This window comes from Xiphias gladius, chromosome 9 (assembly GCF_016859285.1).
Source record: "Xiphias gladius isolate SHS-SW01 ecotype Sanya breed wild chromosome 9, ASM1685928v1, whole genome shotgun sequence".
NCBI classification, from domain to species: Eukaryota; Metazoa; Chordata; class Actinopteri; order Istiophoriformes; family Xiphiidae; genus Xiphias; species Xiphias gladius.
This window is the reverse complement of record NC_053408.1, coordinates 11,577,168-11,596,160: the sequence shown is the minus strand read 5'-3', so window position 1 is coordinate 11,596,160 and position 18,993 is coordinate 11,577,168. Positions and strand designations below refer to the sequence as shown.

The following is an 18,993-nucleotide window of genomic DNA, read 5'->3' as shown; positions in this document are numbered from 1 at the left end:
GTTTTTTTTTCTTTCTCTGTTGTTGTTGTTGTTGTTGTCTAAGAAATGTTTTTTGTAAAGTAGGACCTCCAGAGGATTTTTCTTCCACAGTTTATTTTCTGACCCCTTCAAAATCTTTTCTTCGCAGTCTTTACGCCCGGACAACGACTTTATGATAATGCTTTATGTCATGAAATAACATACATGATACATGGGTTAACAAAATACTGAATTTCATAAATATTTCCACTTTTCTCGGGACATCAAATGATGAGAGCCATTCATGCTCTCTCTCGCATTTGTCTCTAGCTTCCTCTCTTCCCTCAGACCCACACTGACTGCTTTGTTGAGTTCAGTGGGTCGTGGAAAAGTCATGAAACACTGGACTGCTGTTCCCAGACTGGGGCGAACTTTCACCCCTGCCACCTCTAATAACCCGAGGACTCAATTATACGCAGACGTTTGAATCGCATAATACCCTCTTTATTTTCCATCCACAGTTCAAACGCCTGCGTGCATCCTCATTTTGTCCCTCAGCGGAAACGAGGATATGATACCAAATAATCATCAAGCGTAGTTGGGCCATTTGTTCTAAATTGAAAGTCAATGTCTGCTGTTCGACTCCTCCTGTTTTTTTTTTTTTTTTGTTTCTTTGTTTTTGTTTTTGTTTTTCTCAAAAGGTCTAGATTACTCATCGGGCCATGTTTTGTGATAATACATTTGGAATAAATGTTGATGGATGAATCAGGCTATCCACGCACAGTTAGGCTCCATTTAAAATAACCAAACCAAAGCACTGGTTACCAAGAGCCCTTTATTTGGCAGCCTCCAGAGGTCTAAAGCATTCAGTTTTTAACCTCACCAAAACAACGTCTTCATTTAGAATCACAAAGTGACTCCTGTATAAATATTCATGCTAAAAGCTACGAAGATTTATTTGTATCTTTTCCCAGCGGATTATCTCAGAATAATTTATGAGGCTGGACTAAACGTCACCATACCGCGATGCGCGCTATGCTGCGTCATCGTCCGGCGACGTGCTTTTCATTTTGTAAACATTTGGAAGCGACTCTTGGAGACTGGAGTGAAGAAACCCATGGATAATCTTGTGAAGGTGGGTTTCTATCCAAGATTATAATCTGATTTTTTTTTTTTTTAATGCAGAAGCGTTTGGAAGAATATTTAGCGCTTCGTGTTTTTGTTATTAGCCAGTTAGCATGAACCTTTAGCCTAAAAATAGCCACAGGATTACCTCTGTTAACTGTTACTCTCCTGATTCCTGACCGTTACGCTTTAAGCTGAGAGCAGCATTGGTGTGTCGCACCTTAACTGTAACGAGTAATACTAAAAGGAATGTATGTACATTGCCCCTCATGAACAAGCCTGTTTCAAAGGACTTTAAAGAGGCAGGACCATAGAAGGCGTCAAGAACAGGACAGCGGTACATAGTGTCATATCTACTGTATTGCCAGTCAAAAGCTCACATGTGTCTAGTGGAGAAAAATCCAAGAAACTACTTCGACCCATGTGTCACAGGTTGCTGTGCATGTTTCTCATCTATTGGGTATATACATAAAGCTAACGTTATGCTTTTTTGTCTCATTCTTAAAGCAGGTATGTTTGTGTGTAAATGCATCGTGTCTGATCAGCTGTGATTCCCCCAACACAAATGAGTGCATGTGTTTCCTCAGGTGCACGGAGGTGGTGGTTATGACTCTGACTTCAGTGATGATGATGGGCAGGGAGAGTCCTCAAACAGAGGCCTTAAAAGGTAAAATTAAAGACCATAGCATTGCATAGGCTCACTAATATGTTCAGATTAGAAGTATTTTAATAAACTGATAAATTTATTAAAATACTTCTAATCTGAACTCCTGGGGTTGTGTGTCTTTGCTGACCAAATGCTAAAACGGGTTTAACGACGTAAGACGTCATACAAAGGCTGATATTGTGAATAAACATAAATTCTTATTCTACCATCTTTACTTTTGTCTCCAGGAGCTCACATACAGACTGATGTGTGTAGACAGCCTCATCCACTAACACAAGCTTTCTGTATTTATTTGCACTGTTATCAGGAAAAGTGAAGAGGAAATCTTACAGAAGCCATTCCAGAAAGGTCGGCACTCCAAGGTGGCTCACCGGAGTTTACACTCTAATGAACTGGACAGGTAGTGTACAATCAGTCACATTTAAATATGCGAGTCATTTTGTCTTTCGTTATTTTTTCTGTTTAATTATTGTGGAGCTTACTTCTCACGTCCATCGTGTAGTTTGATTGCTCCTCCCAAAGTGAGCGTTATTCTTTTTCGATCACACGCATTGTACCTGTTCACATTGTGATTAATGTCAGTTCTGATAAAATAAAAGAATTACCTGTGTTCATACAAAATCATTCAATCAAATGGGAATTTCATGTGTAATTTGTGTGCACATAATGTACAATCAAATACAAGATTAGAAAAATCTAATTTTGGTTTTCATGTTTGAAAACTGATCATTACTACCTTAAATTACCATTCAGAAAAGATATTTTATTTTAATCATTAATTTATGCTTGAAACTAAATTGGACCAAATTGGACCATAATTCCTTTTTCTAATAATAATTTCCTGTCACTCCATTGTTATCTATTTTGTTATCTAATCTTTCTTTATCTTTTAGATAACTATTCTGATTCTGTTTTCTGTTTTGCAGAGAGGAAGCCAGGAACAGGAGAGCCCACCTGATATCAATGAATGCTGTATCCAATGATTTAACTGTGAAATGATAAAAGAGAATGATCAAACTATATACATTATACCTTAGAAATACATTTTAAAAATCATGTCACAATCCCATCTTTGTCTGAGTATTAGTTGCCTTCATTTAAAGGCATTGAAACTAAGGAATGTGGAAAATTTCTTTTTTTTTTGCTGTGTGCAAAAGTTAACATTCAAAGAGAGAATGCCCTTAAACAGATGTCTCCAGTTTGAGCGACATAAGAAGTTTGTTGGTGACTACATACTTTATTATGGGGGACAGATGGGAGACTTCAAACGCTCTGCGTAAGTACCATGTTTCACAGTCAGGCCTGACGATCAGTCTTCTGCTGTCACTCATGGCTGAGATTAATGAGAATATGTGTAACCATAACAGAGCATTGGATATGCATTGTTTTCATCCAATTAACTGCTTAATCAAAATTTATACTAGCAGTAATTGTTCTCTTTATCTATCAAAATTCTTCTTATTTGACTTTTTGTTTTCCTCAGAGCTAAAGACAGAACAGATGTGGACGTGTTGCGTGAGAATCATCGCTTCCTCTGGAGGGATGAGGACGAGGAAGACATGACATGGTGATCATCCATTGTCAACTATTCATACAGGCTGCTTTAATATTTAGTTTGCTTTTCATTATTGTTCTGTTCTCTTCTGAAAATGTTCAAACTCTGAATCTACAAGTAGCTAGTGTCCGGTGACAAAAAGTTATCAGTTATTTTCAGATGAGTCTGTGTTATCTTTCTACCTTACTTCTGAACTTATTGTGTTCCAGGGAAAAAGAACTTGCGAAGAAGTATTACGACAAGCTCTTTAAAGAGTACTGCATAGCCGACCTGAGCAGATACAAGGAAAACAAGGTAGGATAAATTAATTAATTGATTTTTTTGTTTTGTTTGAGTTATTACCCAGTTTAAACTGAAACACGGTAGCAGAAGGTTTAGATAGTGTCAAACAATGTTACCGCACAAACCAAGCGGCTTATGTCACCTGATGGTTAGTGACTATTTTGAATATAGCAGCTTTGAGCATTTTGAAGGTTTCACATCAGTAAAATGCTGAAGAAGCTAGTTTTAGACAAGAAAGTAATGGATGTTGTAGTTTTTATGTATCTGTGCTGTGTTATTATGAGGTTGAGCCAGTGTTGTAGCAAAATTTAGACACATTAATAATCGTATGGCACATTCTAGATACTTACAATAGCTATCCATGTAAAGTTTTCTTGGTAAAGTATACAGTGTTGAGTATTGGGAAAAGACCTCTGGACACATAACAGAAAAAACACTATGTTCTTATATCTGTTTGGGACTATTATTAATTCCCCTGTCAAAAATGAGCTGTTGCAGCATTGGAGAAAAAAAGCTAAAGTGAAACATAAGTTCTCAGAAGGCGAACCTAAGTTACCACACCTACAAAATGTACTGAAAGAAAAATTAAACAGTAACTACAGACACCTCAACCATCCCAGTGACCACTGCAAGGACTTGGCTGAATGATCCATTTTTGCACCGTGCTCCGAAATGAAATTAATTGTCCCAGTGGTGGTGCCATGAGTCAAGGTAAAAATCTCATAACTCAGACACTAATATCCACCACCACCAGTCCATTTTAGAGCTAAGTTAGGGTCATGATGTGTTTTGCCACTGTGCTCTGACTCTAGTGACCACAGGGTCACTTTGGTCTGAATCCAAGTTTTAAACTCACAATATGAGAAACCCAGGGGCAGTGTTTGGTCAGATGATGCTACACTCAAATATCTTTAGCTTTAATTCATGTTATATCTCAGGCTGTGATGTTGATGTACATATGACAGTTGTAGTAAATACATGATACATAATACCCAGACCGACCTCTGATTATTAGAGGCATTATAGTTATAATTAAAAGAGTCAAAATTGATCATAAATCCAGTTTTCTTCATTAATTATTCTGATTTGCGTAATGATTACAAACGTAGTGGTGAGTCGCATCAGTCGCACAAGTTTAGTCACATTTTGATCAGTGGCGCCGGGGAAATGAAGTGTGACAGCAGATACAGATGAATCCGAAGACAGAAAATGTGCTACACACAGACACTGGCTAACATATTAATGACGACCTTAAGCGACAACTGCATCACCTGTTAGGGTCTGTTCACTGATATTTCATTCCAGCTACTGAAGATACTGTATACATACACCCCTTATTGGATTATATACAATACGGTGTAAATGTATATGCAAAGTAGTAATACACAATATTCACATGAAGGTGTTTGTTGTAACTGTTCCCACCTCCTGAGGAGCTTTTGCATTTGGCCAATTTCATGTTTTGTTTCTGTAACTTTATCTTTGATGGAGTGGTTAGGCCGTTGCAACACGATTCAGACCCTGACACGCTGAATTCTTCCACTGAAACAAATGCAGTTGAAAGCTAATGATAATTCAAAGACAGTGTCAGGATGAGTTATGGTAGGATTTCTTTCTTAAATGAAGTTTTATAAGCTTAATTTGAAAGAAAAGCTCTAAGATGTGTTGGTGTCTGGTTGTTTCATTGTAAAGGATTTTCTTCATTTACATGGATCTTGTTCAATTTGTGCCCAACAGTTTGGATTTCGTTGGCGGACTGAGAATGAACTTGTCTCTGGCAAAGGTATGGCATAGGCTAAAATTTATAGATTACTCTATGTTTTTATATTTTTGCATATACTGTTCTCCTAAAAGACTGTGCAGTATAACATTTATATCCTATAGTCATCTTAATTAGAGAATCACTGAAAACATTCTTTTTAATTAAAGAGTCACCTTTACTTACTATAGGTATTTGTTTACAGGTTTTCAGTATGTAATTTGTTCACACTTGAAAAGTGACAAAATGAAGCATACTCAAACCAGACAGAATACATATTAAAATTGAGTTTGCTGCTGATGCGTACTGTTCTCTTACAATGCAATGCACAGAAGAAATTAATCAGATGCTCACAGCTGGAAAAAAAAAAAGAAAAAAAAGAAAAAAAATTGCAGATGCTGGTGAAACAGCTTCAGAAAGATTTAGGAAAATGAAAATAAGTAATAAATTTTAAGAAAGACATTTTACTTTGTGAGGTTTGCAGTGACATTCCATGTTGCAGTTTGATAGACCTCTGACATTACAAGTATTTTAATCTTAATTTTGGTTGTGGATTTGGGACACATAAGGTTTCTCCCACCAACATGCTCACAAAACAGTTCAAAAACTTTTCCACTAGATGGCAACAGAGATGAAGACAAATAACAGAGCAGTATATAACCTCCTAACACAAGTCTCTCCTCATGTAAGAATATTTTATAAGTATAATTGTTTCACCTTGCTTGGACTAATTGGCTTGTCTGAAAACCTTTCAAATATTTGACCTTTCAGCTGAAATTTCTTTTTGTTTTCTTGTTTACCTTTGCAGATTATTCGCACCATTCAATATTCGATTTATTTGTGGTCCCCCATTGCTAATATTTTGGTCCCCTGTTTATGTCTCACAGCAAAAGTGATGGAACCTACCGTGACAGTTTGGCAGCGCTTTGATGGTTACTGTGTGTTAATTGTCCACGATTAGTATAACACCCCCTCCGTGTCTACTGTTCCTTTGTGTGACAGTGACATATATTTTTAGGAAGGGCAATATCATCAAATCACAGAGGGTAAATCTGCCTTGACAGCTCATTGACATGCCTTGAGCTACACACACACACACACACATACACACACACACACACACACAGACACACCTTACATTTGAATAATGTGTTAATGTTTACATCAATACAGCCTCACAAACATACACAGTGTGTCTGAGAAAGTTTACTAAGCCAATATATTGTTCCAGATTAAGGCTGTGTAATCCTGGTCTCTGAGAGATCACCCCATGTAGCAAAACTCTACAGGAAGTGGGATTAGATCAGGTCAGAGTCACTTCACTTTAGCTGTCACGTCTGTGATTTGTGTACATTGATGATTTAGAGCACGGGACACCGAAATACTCCGGACAATCGATATTAATCTAATTCTGTAAATTGGACCCAACGTCCACATACAGAGGTGGAGAAAACAACTTTAAAAATTGAAAGTTAAAATTATGTGTGTTTCAAGTTAAAAGTGGAAGAAGTCTTTATTGTGGACTCAATATGACTTGAGTTTGATTTGATTTGAAGGCTGATAAAGAGTATCATTCAAACACAGGCACTTGAAGGCAAAATCTGTACAAACTGTAGTTCGGTGCTTGTCAGCTGGCCAGACTTGCCTTCTGCTTACAGATAAATTAGACAAGACCAAACTTTTCCCACTTAAACTGATCCTGCAGCTCCTTTTTAAAGGGCACTGCACTTCCACTCTGCCACGGACACCTTTTTGGAAAACATCCTCTTATCATCTCGTGCTCTCTGTGCACTTCAGGTCATGTTGGTATTAGGTAGTGCTGACTACTCTTCACCCTATCAGGTGGATTACGAAGAGCACTGACCTTTCTTTTCATGGCCGCAGTGTGATATGGGATGTAAGAGTGTGCAGGGGCAAAAGGTTTCCCTCTCTCTTCTTTTTAGAGGTTGACATATTTTTCCTTTAAAAATGTAGGGAGGAAGAGAAGGGAATGTTTATGTTCTTGAGTTAAGTACATGAGCAGGATCACATGCTATTCTTCCTTGAATTTCTTAAGATGTAGGAAAACATACATCCTGAAAATTGTCAAAGAATGAGATTTACTTCATGCTCATCCTCACCCCTTTTGTTTAGTCCAGAAAAATTCATATCTCTGAAAGATTCACGTGAATTCTTCCAGTTGTATATGAGGGATGGAGAATGCAAGAAAGACCTCGTATAAAGAGATCTTAAAGGTGCTCCTTGGAGTTTTTGTAAACAAACAAAATTTATGTTTAAATTCAACATTTCTGTTCCTGTAATTTCTTGAGGTCTAACAAATATGTTAAATGTATTTTATTCCTCCTAAAACATTTGCAAAGATTAGTTTTTGAAAATGGTAAATCCTTCATCAGTGTTCTGTCGAGTTCGCTATCTTACAGTGTTCGTCCTTACCTTCATCGTTGCCTTGCTATGCTTCTTTGCACGTTACTGCCACCAAATATCGATCACTGGAATAGCGTGAAACCAGTGGCAGGAATGTGAATGCACTCGCCTATGTGCATATGCATTCTTGTGTGGATGCGTACGATACAAACCAATCAGGAACCACTCGTAAAAACATTGCTATGTTGCACTACTAGTGGTCAAGAACTCCACATCGTAACTTTAAGTCATGTAACCAGAGTCTGTGTCATTTCTTTCTTGTGCACTGCTCACATTACACATTACCTATGATGGAAGCATTTTGCTAAATAACATCTTTGCTTCCAATAAAATGTTGGTATGTGAGACAGGATTTTGTGATAAAAGAAATCTCTCATTGAATGAGTATATTGAACATTAGATCCAGATTTATATATTTCGTGTACAACGTGTGGACACTTTGATCCAAGTCATGTTTTTCTGTGGGTTTCCCTTCTGGTATAAATTGAGCTTTAGTCTCGCTGTCAGTAGGAGGTCAAAGGCCAAAAGTAGTTGAGGCCAGGCTTATTTTTGGTGGGTCTCCTGTCAGAGTAAATGGATTATGAAAGGTCTTGGCTTAAGTAACTTTCCAGTCTTTAAAAATGGTTTTAACATGCTTGCCACCACAGGCTTACTTACAGTGCAGGATTCAGGTTTGACCCACCTCTGTTGCCTCTGTGTAACTAAACTGTCAGCTGGGGTGTGAGGCCACTTTAAGCCGTCGCTGGGAAATAATAGTTTTTGCATGCTGACCTTAGATTTTATTATATTTTCAGTATTATCATTCATTTTTTGGATTTCAGTTTGTGACAGCATTTTTTTTTTTATTCCAAACTGCTCTTGTCTGAGTTTCTACCTGTCTGATTCAACCTGTACTCCATCCTCATACTTATTTGTCAGGTTCATATACAGCATTTAGTTCACTAACAAATGACCGAGTTTGAATATTGTCACATCCTGTTACATCCTGGCAGTTTCCCTTAATTTAATTTTTTAAGTAAAATGAAAGTGACAGGCCAGTTTAAAGGTGAGACGGTTTCATTTGCTTTAAATGATTTCTTTGATTTGGCCTGGATTCCAACTAGGCAGGGCTTGCCCTTTATAAGGACATCCTGCTGGGCTCTGTTTTGCCAGACAAAATACTTAAGCTCCAAAGAAGTAAGTGAGTGTATTTTAAGTGTTGGAAGTGATAGCTCATTAGTCCACAGCCCGCAAAGCTTTCAGAGTTCCCCAGTCTAACAACGGAAGTGCAAATGTCTCTGTTATTATTTTAATGTGTTTATCTGTGAGGATGTTGCAGGGTGTTGCACATTAAAACAAAGAAATATGAGTATTTCTCAGTAGTATAAAGAGGGACAGACAGATAGAATGCAGGTCTTTGGACACACACTGTATAAAACAATATCTCAGTGGCATGTAATGCTTCTTAGTCTACTTAGTGAACGGGAACCTGTGGGGTAAATAAAGGTTTCAAAAGTGAATGGGTGTTGAACTTCAAGACAGCAGTCTAGACTTCTTGTCAATGTGAAAGACAGACATAGAAAGGCTTAGTCTGATCCAGAGTCAGAGGTGGGTCTGTGTGAGAAGCAGCCTTATGGTTGCCAGTTACATTCCCAATATCTGAAAAATCTGCCTGGGGGCGGGGAGTGTTGATTGTTTCCCACAGGCTGAGAATTTATTAAAGGTGGTCGACCCCAAGGATGGGCTGAGGAAGGGGGTGGTGAGTATCAAGAGTTGGCTGCAATGCAGTACCGAATGCTCAAGCTCAATAACTACTGAGCATGCATGTAGCTTTCTGTCAGACTTTTCAATCAGTCGGCACTTAAAGGATGGGTGGGATAAATCTATTTGTTTGGACCAACTAGGTGGCTTTATATAAAGCAAGCACATTCTACACATTTGGTATGTTACTCATTAGCCAGCAGTGGAAGTTGATGAGTATATATTGGGCAGCTTTGTGATAGGAATGTGTAAAGTTTTGCAGTGACAGCTATTCTCCAAAGCCACGCCATTAAAAGAATAGTTCAACATTTTGGGAAATTTACTTATTTGCTTTCTTACTGAAAGTTAGATGAGGATCCACACCAAACTGTAGTGGGTTCTTCCCTGGCCCATGCCCCATCCCTCCACCCAGTTTGGTGCAAACCTTCTGCGTAATCCTGCTGACAAACAAACAAACAAACAAACAAACAAACCAGCAAACAGACACGGGTGCAAACGTAACCTCCTGGGCGGAGGTCAGAAAAAGTGAAAGAGCACTGGCTCAGGTCACTGCCCTGTGACTTCATCCAGTGAATGTTAATCATTCAGCAATCTGTCCTGTGGTGTATCTGTCTTGATCTCAGGCTACTGGCTGGTGGCATTATTAACCATTGACGCAGGAGGACAGGGATTCCCTCTCTTAACAGGTTTACTCAGCCAGCCTTTTGCCAGCCTTTTTCATGGACCACACAAGGCTCACCTGATGTGTGAGGATACCCAGTACTTGTCAACAAAACATAGTGGTGATCCTTTTTTGGAAGACATTCAACAGACGTCCATAGAAAAGCTTTTGTGTAAAGCTTATTTTGTAAAGCAGGGATGCCCTGTGTGGCATATTTTAAAAATTTGCCTTCCGAGCACAACACAAGTGACTAAAGTTGTGCTTATTTCCTTTCATGTGAGAAATTGTGGTGCCAGGGGGCAGGAAAAAAAGCAAAGAATTGTTTCCTGACATTAGTTATATTTATCTTTTGACATTTATTTCATCAAAGAACTTGCCTAGAAACAGATTCCCATTTACTCCACCCTGCCAGTGTTGTGATTATGAGTAGCTAGAGGGTCAGATACATTCATACTTGTAATTGTTGCCTTCAAATATATCAGATTCTTTTATATTTGATACTGACTGTTTCTCTGCAGCAGCAAGGGGACTCAGTACCTTGTCCAAGGGCGCTTAGTTTTGTGTGGGCAAAGCACAGGCTTTTACCGCCTTTCTTTACAGATAAAAGCCGGTGCGGAGATAGAGTAGATGCATTTGATTGATATATTTTGTGTGTGTGTGTGTGTGTGTGTGTGTGTGTGTGTGTGTGTGTGTGTGTGTGTGTGTGTGTGTGTGTGTGTGTGTGTGTGTGTGTGTGTGTGTGTGTGTGTGTGTGTGTGCGCCTGATGGAGAGAGTAAGATGTCAATGGAGAATTCCAACGTGATCGTAATTGACGTCACTGGTGACGGTGAAGACAGGGCAGGATTCCGTCAGGTCTCCAAACACCAGACACTGCTCATGGAGTCATGTTGGCACAGACTTAAGAAGGTGGCCCTGCCCCAAGTCACGCCCACTAAGTGTCAGAAAAGACCAGTCAGCAAAGGAATTAAAGGGATATCCTGGCATTTTCAATATCCCTTTACTTATGACGTGCTTCCTAAACTTAATTTGAAGTTATTAATTTAAGCCATCAGGTTATTTCTGTTTTTCTATAACAAGGAATTGGTTGATTCATTAATGAATATAATATTTAACCATGCTAATGGCATGGCTCTAGCTATGGCAATGATGTTCGGTCATCAATCCACGACTTTGATCCAGACTGGAGTATCTCAACAGCTTTTGGATGGATTGCCATAAAATTTAGTACAGAAATTCATGGTCCCTAAGTAATTTAATGACTTTGGTGAAAAAATGTAGAGATGTGAACTGAAAAATTTCTGTTTACGTTCTTTACTGAATCATCCAGGTTAGCAGCCATAGACTTTGAAATAGAGTCAATCATAGGATCATGGGGTATCAGAAAAATTATATTAAATTTTATGGCTTACAAACTCACTGATTAGGTATTGAGAAATAGAAATCAAATAGAAATCTTAACTTTGTGGTGTCTTTTGGGGTCAGAAAAATAAGTAAAAATACAGCTGAATATTCTACTTAAGAGCCGCGTTGGCATACTGACTGCCCCTCAATTTCAAACATAAACTCATATTGTTTCTGGTTTCTTTTACATATTCGAATATGATATCAGGCCCTGCCAAATAAACCCAGTCAACTTCATCACAACCCAGGACTGGAGCCAGAAGTGTCTTTTTTAGCTGACGTCATAGGAGCTTAATCTGATACAGCACGCAAAGAGAAAGTCTGCCTTATGGCCCAAGTGGCCCGAAGCCATGACAGCCAGTGTCACCTCACCTGAATTTTTACTTGATCTTAGGCAAGTGAGGGCAGGCATCACTTTCCTCCTGTCCCTTTGCCAAAAATGGACTGCTCTGACGCACTTGCTCCCTCTGCTACAATCTGGAGGAGCCCCGGAGACCAGATCAATACCACCTTAAGCTCCTCTGGGGATAATAGGCAGGCTGTGCAGCGGCTGGAGGGAGGTCTGAAGAGATGAGGCGAGGTGAAGAAAAGGAGATGACAAGGAGCAGTGGGATAAGGAAGAAAGGGTGCTGAGTGAGATGGTGGGGGGGGGGGGACCTCTCATGTCAGTGTGTCTTTGGAGATTTATAGTCTGAATTTCTCAATCCTGAAATAAAACATTTGCCTTTTTTCAGTTACATTCTCTTGTATCGACACTTTTTTAAAATTCCTTCTTTCTTTCTGTACATAACTATTCTTTACACACAACAATATTTGTACATTCACTGTCAGGGGTCTGTAGCTTGCTTAATTTTTACTGCTTACTAATGTATTATTAACATGGAGTATATGTTTGTATTTGTAAAGTATGATGCGGTCTCTGGTCTTACAGGTCAGTTCCAGTGTGGAAACAAACATTGTGAGAAGCCGGAAGGCCTAAAAAGCTGGGAGGTGAATTTTGCTTATGTGGAACACAGCGAGAAGAGAAATGCATTGGTCAAACTCAGTAAGCTAAAAGACAAATTATCTTTCCTTTTTCTCTGGTCAGTCTTAGTAAGAGTTGTTTTTGTGTGTGTGTATGTATGTATGTAAGCATGTGTGTGGCTGTGGCCTGGTGGGGTTTCCTGTCTAAGACCCAGCTCATAATAATCCTCCTTCAGGTATCATACTGCAGAGAAACCTGTTAGAATAATTACAGTAATTGGAGGACCCACCAGTCATAGACTATTCAGTCAAGCAGGAAATGACAGGCTCTCTTAACAAGCTAGTGCAACACTTCACATCCAGATGTGTTGTTTCTCCTCATTAACAAAAAAAGTGTTTTAGCAGGAATGAAATAGGATCTGGTAACCCTGGAGCATGAACTTGTTAAAGTTCAGTGGAGAAATGTAATTGATAAGGATGATGTTGCAATGATTTTATAAATATGAATTAATGAATAACTTTCTCTAAACATTTCTCTAAGCATTCAAATTTTAACAAAGTTTTAAATTGCATCCACAAACAGTGTAATATTTTAAACAATAGGAACTGTATTTCTTTGACAGTGAAACAGGAGTTCCACAGGGTTCTTTCCTCGGTCCCCTTCTCTTTAGTTTATACACATGATCTTTATTTATGTCACGGAGAAGGTTTCCAAATATATGCTGATGTTACTGTTATATATGTATCAGGTTGAACCATTGTGTCAGTTTACACTCAGGTGTAAACTCAGTTGAAAGTAAAACTTTTGGTAAACGCTTACAGGAAGATTAAGAAAATGTGCTTTTTGTTCAGAGGTCTATATTTATATCTATGTACTGTATCTGTCCATATAGAAATAAACATAAATACTAAATAGAATAACTCTCAACTTGGACCTAATTCTGCTTTTGTAGGCTTTGCAAAGGTATTATGAGGATAGAAATGCATTCAACACATTTGTTAGGCTCTAGTGACACACAAAAAATTGTTTTGGTGAGCAACTGAATGTAAACATAACTGTGCGTCTACAAGAACAAAGGGACACATTTAAAAAGATCTTTAACAGTAAATATATGAGAAATATTAATTTCAGTGTATTTTATCCCCCAAGTGCTGTACATAAGTGGTTGAAATACATTGACTTACTCTGACTGCAGCTGTAGCTTAAGCTTCATGTCCCTGTTCACCAACATTACAATTAAGCTGTTCTACAAGTGCAAGAATTAATGCTACAGCACCGTGATAATGGCTGTAATAATAATCATGATGACAGTAATAACAAAGAAACCATTTCTGCAACCACTACCACAGATGGGCTGGTAATGATCTATCAATGTTGCTTCTGTTCTAGGACTATGCCCTGAATGCTCTTTCAAACTCAACTACCATCACAGGTAAGCCAACCCACCTTTTACCCTTGATGCATTTTTACAATGTAGAACTTTTTGCCCATGATGAGTTATTTTAGAAAGTGTGCACTCGTCTGCTTAAAAGTAGGGCAGGTCACCATGGACAATCAGCACACATTATTTTGTAGATAGCAGGAGTTTAGAATTCGAACCACGATTCACGTCTCCTGTCTGACCTTCTTACCACTCAGAGTATCATGATTTTATCACCACTTTGTTCATAAGTGGAATCTGGACACAACTACAAGTAATAACGTGAATTGAGCTTATTAGAGTGGAACTATGAAGACAGGTGACTAAGATCAGAAAATCAACTGTTAGATGTGTGATGCCATGTCTTTTAACTGTTCTTTTGTGTGTTCCAGCAGACTTCATATCAAGATGCATAGAAAGTCTTTACCCTTATAATACTTAAGCCAAGATTTGTTCATGCACCTCTGAAAGACCCTTTGGCCTTAAGGGGTGTCACGTTGTTCTTCAAGAAGTGGCATAGCTGGCTGCTTTATATTGTGAATACAGTTCGGTCAACTTGTGATTCTGTTTGTAGGAGGAAAGAGGTAAAAGCAAAGACAAAGTCTAAAAGTTTATCGGAGGAGAACCAGGAGCCAACACAGAAGAAGAAGAAGAAGAGGAAGAGATCATCTTCACATTCCAAGAAGCACAAACACAAAGACAAATATAAGAGGCACAGAGGTAAGATTCCTCTCTAACTGTCCCATTATTAACTGCAGAAATCTCATCAGATTGGAACAGTCAGTGGATATAGCCTTGTTTATGTTTTGTTCTTTGAAATGATATCATTCCCATTTTTCTCTTGTATTTGACATTATTATTTTGTAAGGAGTCCCTTTTGATTAAAACATACAGTATATTATTTTACAACTCTCTGTTTCTCTACAGATCGCTCTTCCAGCAGCTCAGAGGAATCGCTGAACTCGGACAAAGGTAACGTTCATAATTCCCTCAAACACACACACACACACACACACACACACACACACACACACACACACACACACACACACACACACACACAGACACACACACATACACACACACACACAGAGGTACCTCCCCTGCTTTAAAATACACACACATTGCACAGTTTATGATCTACTCCCCTGGGCCTCTAGGCCATGACACTCCTCCAGACTTGTGGAGTGAAAACACCCTGACAATCCTGTCTGGAAACACATCCATTAGCCCTGTATTTAAGAGAATTAGACCAACAGAAAGTCTGCTTTTTGTCAGCTCTCTTACTCACTATTCCTCTCGACTCATTTGCTTTTTTCCTTAGCTCTCTGCCCTTCACTGTGCGCGGCATGAAATTGAAATGAAGTATGTTTTTACCTCCGTGTCCCTGTTCTGTTTATTGGATGGATGGATGGATGGGTGAAAATGTACACAAAAACAGCTTTGTCTGTAAAGAGGTTATGTCATTTAGTCCACCATGTATTGGAATCCATACACAAATACTCACATTTTTTCTCTTTTTTTGTGTCAGTCACACATATTTGAAGTAGCTGTTGAAGGCTGAACTTGATAAGATGTAGGAAACCTAGAATATCATGTAATTTGCAAGCGATGCTTTCAGGGAGGGTTGGGGGCTTTAAGGTTATGGAGGCACTTTGTGTCCTGGAAATTGGGGGCTACTTTTTTATTAGGGCCACATCTAAAGGGGCTAGCAAAGCTAGCCCATAATTTCTGTTTTGCACAATGTTATCTGGTTTGGGCCTGGTCAGATTAAACTGTTAATGGGCAAAAATATGCTGCTGGGCCCCTATCGCAATTCCACCTCTGGCCCTCACTGCATTGTGTCTGTACCCTGTTGCCTTCATGTTCCCATCCAGAACAGTGCACTCAGGAAAATACACATAGAATTCCAATGTTGAAATACTCTTTGCCCCCAGGTTTTCTTTTTGACAGTCAGTTTTAAGTATTTTGATTTAAAAAGCTATTTATAGGAATTGACACCTGTTGAGGACATAATGAACTTAAATAATAAATGCTTTTAAAGTCAATTATGACACCAAGATGCAATGAAAGACTAAAAGACAGTGCCACATGATTAGGAAGTAGTGCAGGACCCAGCTTACTTGATACTCTATGTATTTTAGTGTTGCAGATTTCTTAAAGTTTCTAAACTTCTGTTAATCGGATTTCAACAAATCAACTGACCCACAGTGAACCAAAGGTATTTTGGGCCCCTGGATGTCTGTGGCCCCAGGTCACAAACCACTTTGCTCGGTTTGTAATTCAGGCGATGGATAAATTATGCTGTACAGGAAAAACGACTTCCTGAGCCGTCACTGGTATTTTCCTACGAAAATACATGGTCTGGAAATGGTCCACTACAAACTAACCACCAAAACTGAATAAATTTGAGCAGAGAAATGCAGAATCACGCTGCATTAATTCATAGATATACAGTACAACAACTAGATTTATAGTCTTTTATATACTGGAGTTAAGGAGTTTGTCGCCTAAACGTTCACTGATTGGTCAAGCACATATCTGACCAAGCTGATTCAACTGTCGATTGGCTGTTTTCTGATATACAAGTCAGCAAAAATTGAGCTATTGAAACAACTTCCTGCTATGTGAGGCTACCACCCTGACATTAAACCTGATTAACAGGGGTTATTGGTTGACCTAGTTTTCTCTGAAAACTCTCCTACTAGACCCTGAAGACGAGGATGAGCTAAAGGGCCAATCAGAAGCTGAGCACTGGCGAGGACCCGCGCCTGCAGTAGAGGAAAAGTCAAGGTGAGGTTGACAGCTAATGTTCATATTAAATCACACCCAGTAAGCTGCTGTAAAACCATCACAGACAGCCTGCAAAGGTTACTGATCTCTACATAGCACAGTATGTAGACCACTTAGAAACTCCACACAAAGCTGTCCCGAACAGTCAGGAAAGTCACCTTCTCATATCACGCTTCTCACGACATTCAGATTTGTGCACTCAGATTTAACTGCAAAGGTCAACAGTAAGAGGCCGTGTTTGTTCAAGCACATCTTCTATATGAACAAAACTCTGACCTCAAGACAAAACACATTCAATAATATGATGGCAGTGTCTGTGACCCATTGCACTGGATACAAATTACTTTAGCACAGAATGAGTCAGGTTCTTTAATTTATGCCATGATAACTGTGTTTTGAATTGTGCGTTGAATTTCATGTTTGTTTGTTTGTGAAACTCAAAAACACAAGCATCATGGTAAACATAAAGAAACTCTCTACATTCATAACTACTCCTGTGTTACATTTGCCAAAGATGGCAGGTAGATGGTAGGTAGGTGCCCGTTTGTGTGTATTCTGTATCGATGCTCGTACTCTACATCATTTCATAATGTCTACAGCCTTAATAAAATGTAAATGAAATAAAAAAGCAGAGCACTAACACTGCGAGAGTTAGTCAGGGGCCACCCGAAGAAAGCGCCTAACAGTCTGTGTCAGCACTGTGCATGACAGAAACTAACATTTCTGTGATTTTGTTTATCTGTTTAGGGAGGAGGAGTTTGATGAGTACTTTGAAGACATGTTTCTTTGACTCTGCTGGTATCGGCAGCAACCCTGCTGTGACTACGCTTCTCTCCGCGCGCCACTGACATTAAGCACGTTCTGTTCTGTCTTTAGTGCATGTAGTTTTATTGGACTGTATGTGTTATTAATGCGACAGAAATAAACATAATGTTTACCCTGTACCTGTCAGTCTTTGATATTACATGCTGTCACCATTTCCGTTTCATTCCCACCACAATCTCTGTGGAAAATAAATTAAAAGTTCTAGGGATGGCACTGTCTGTCTCAAATTAGGTACAGACATCGAATTCCCTTTTGGATAATTTGTAATTTCTTTAGTGATGCCGTAACTGTTCACCTAGCGCTAACATCAGGTCAAAATCACAATTTGGTTTATGGTTAATGACTAATATTTGATTTAATTATTTGAATTAATTAGCAAACGTTGGATGCCAACATGCTGATGGTTGAATAGTTAATATATACCTGCTAAACACCAGCATGTTACCATTGTCATTGTGAACACATCAGAGCGCTCATGTTAGCATTTTGCTCAAAACCCCACTGTGCAGTCCACAAGTACAGTCTCACAGAGCCATTAGTATGGCTGTAGACTCTTAGTCTTGTTTTATTGTTAGAATGACCTAAACCTTAAGTTATCTCTTATTAAATTAATCTGCAATATAGTTTTGATTCATTTTCCAGGGTAGTACTCTTTCTTGTGTGAGTAAAAATTCAATGAAATAGTAATCAGTAGCAATACAGTGAGTCAAGAACTCTGCTCTTACATGTTTACAAGACATATGAAAATAATCTCCTTGTAAAATTATTTGTGTTTTGATATGACTTTTCAACAAGTAAAGTTAGCTTTTTCTCCCTTGCTGAAAAATCCAGAATCTGTGAATATGTAGATATGCAAATAAATTTAACTACTTCACATAAAATGTCTCCTCCTTCACTGAAAAGTCCATTTGCAATGTACCTATGTAAGCAGGAGGTTCAAGTTTCCACATCACATTAATGCAAGTTGCGTATTGGAACACAACTGGCTTTTAAACTGTTGTGATGTCACTGAGATTTAAGGGGAAACCCTTCAGCTGACCAATGTGAAAACAGACTTTGTGTCAAACTCTGCACATACTGCACAAAATTTCCACACAATGAAGGCCAAGCAACGCACATTTTTGAGTGGAGGAGCTCTTTAAATTTAATATTCAAATTTCGAAGCTTCTAAATGACTGTCTTCTTCCTAAAATGATGACATAACACCACGCAATCTCGAGTTTTGTGCATGCAGAAGCTGCAGCCGGAAGGACACAGGATGTTGAACAAAGCCAGACAACACTGTATTGGGCAGGGATCAGAACCAATCCACTGATCCGCTTTCCCCAGAGGCTCATCCAGCTTTGGAGCCTCTAAGATCCCTGCACGATATATGGCTAAGAACGAGTGCACGTCGCAGCTAAGCCCAAGGTTTTCTA

At 38.8% G+C, this 18,993-nt stretch overlaps 1 protein-coding gene across 1 annotated transcript; it reads left to right on the top strand.

Moving 5' to 3' along the window:
- Positions 1-970: 970 nt before the first annotated feature.
- On the top strand, positions 971-17,692 carry fra10ac1 (FRA10A associated CGG repeat 1). The gene is made up of 14 exons (XM_040136066.1): positions 971-1,093; positions 1,671-1,750; positions 2,058-2,150; positions 2,677-2,722; positions 2,950-3,026; positions 3,234-3,317; positions 3,515-3,599; positions 5,325-5,370; positions 12,505-12,618; positions 13,927-13,969; positions 14,532-14,677; positions 14,885-14,929; positions 16,666-16,750; positions 17,498-17,692. Exons 1-14 carry the CDS (start codon positions 1,076-1,078, stop codon positions 17,538-17,540), a joined length of 1,005 nt encoding a protein of 334 aa, XP_039992000.1. The 5' UTR covers positions 971-1,075; the 3' UTR covers positions 17,541-17,692.
- The last annotated feature ends 1,301 nt before the right edge of the window (positions 17,693-18,993 follow it).

What these genes read in the sequence shown, in the direction of transcription:
- fra10ac1 (XM_040136066.1), top strand. An exon ending in GGAGACTTCAAACGCTCTGC is followed by an intron (nt 3,027 to 3,233) that starts GTAAGTACCATG and finishes TGTTTTCCTCAG; the next exon opens with AGCTAAAGACAGAACAGATG. An exon ending in GCAGATACAAGGAAAACAAG is followed by an intron (nt 3,600 to 5,324) that starts GTAGGATAAATT and finishes TGTGCCCAACAG; the next exon opens with TTTGGATTTCGTTGGCGGAC.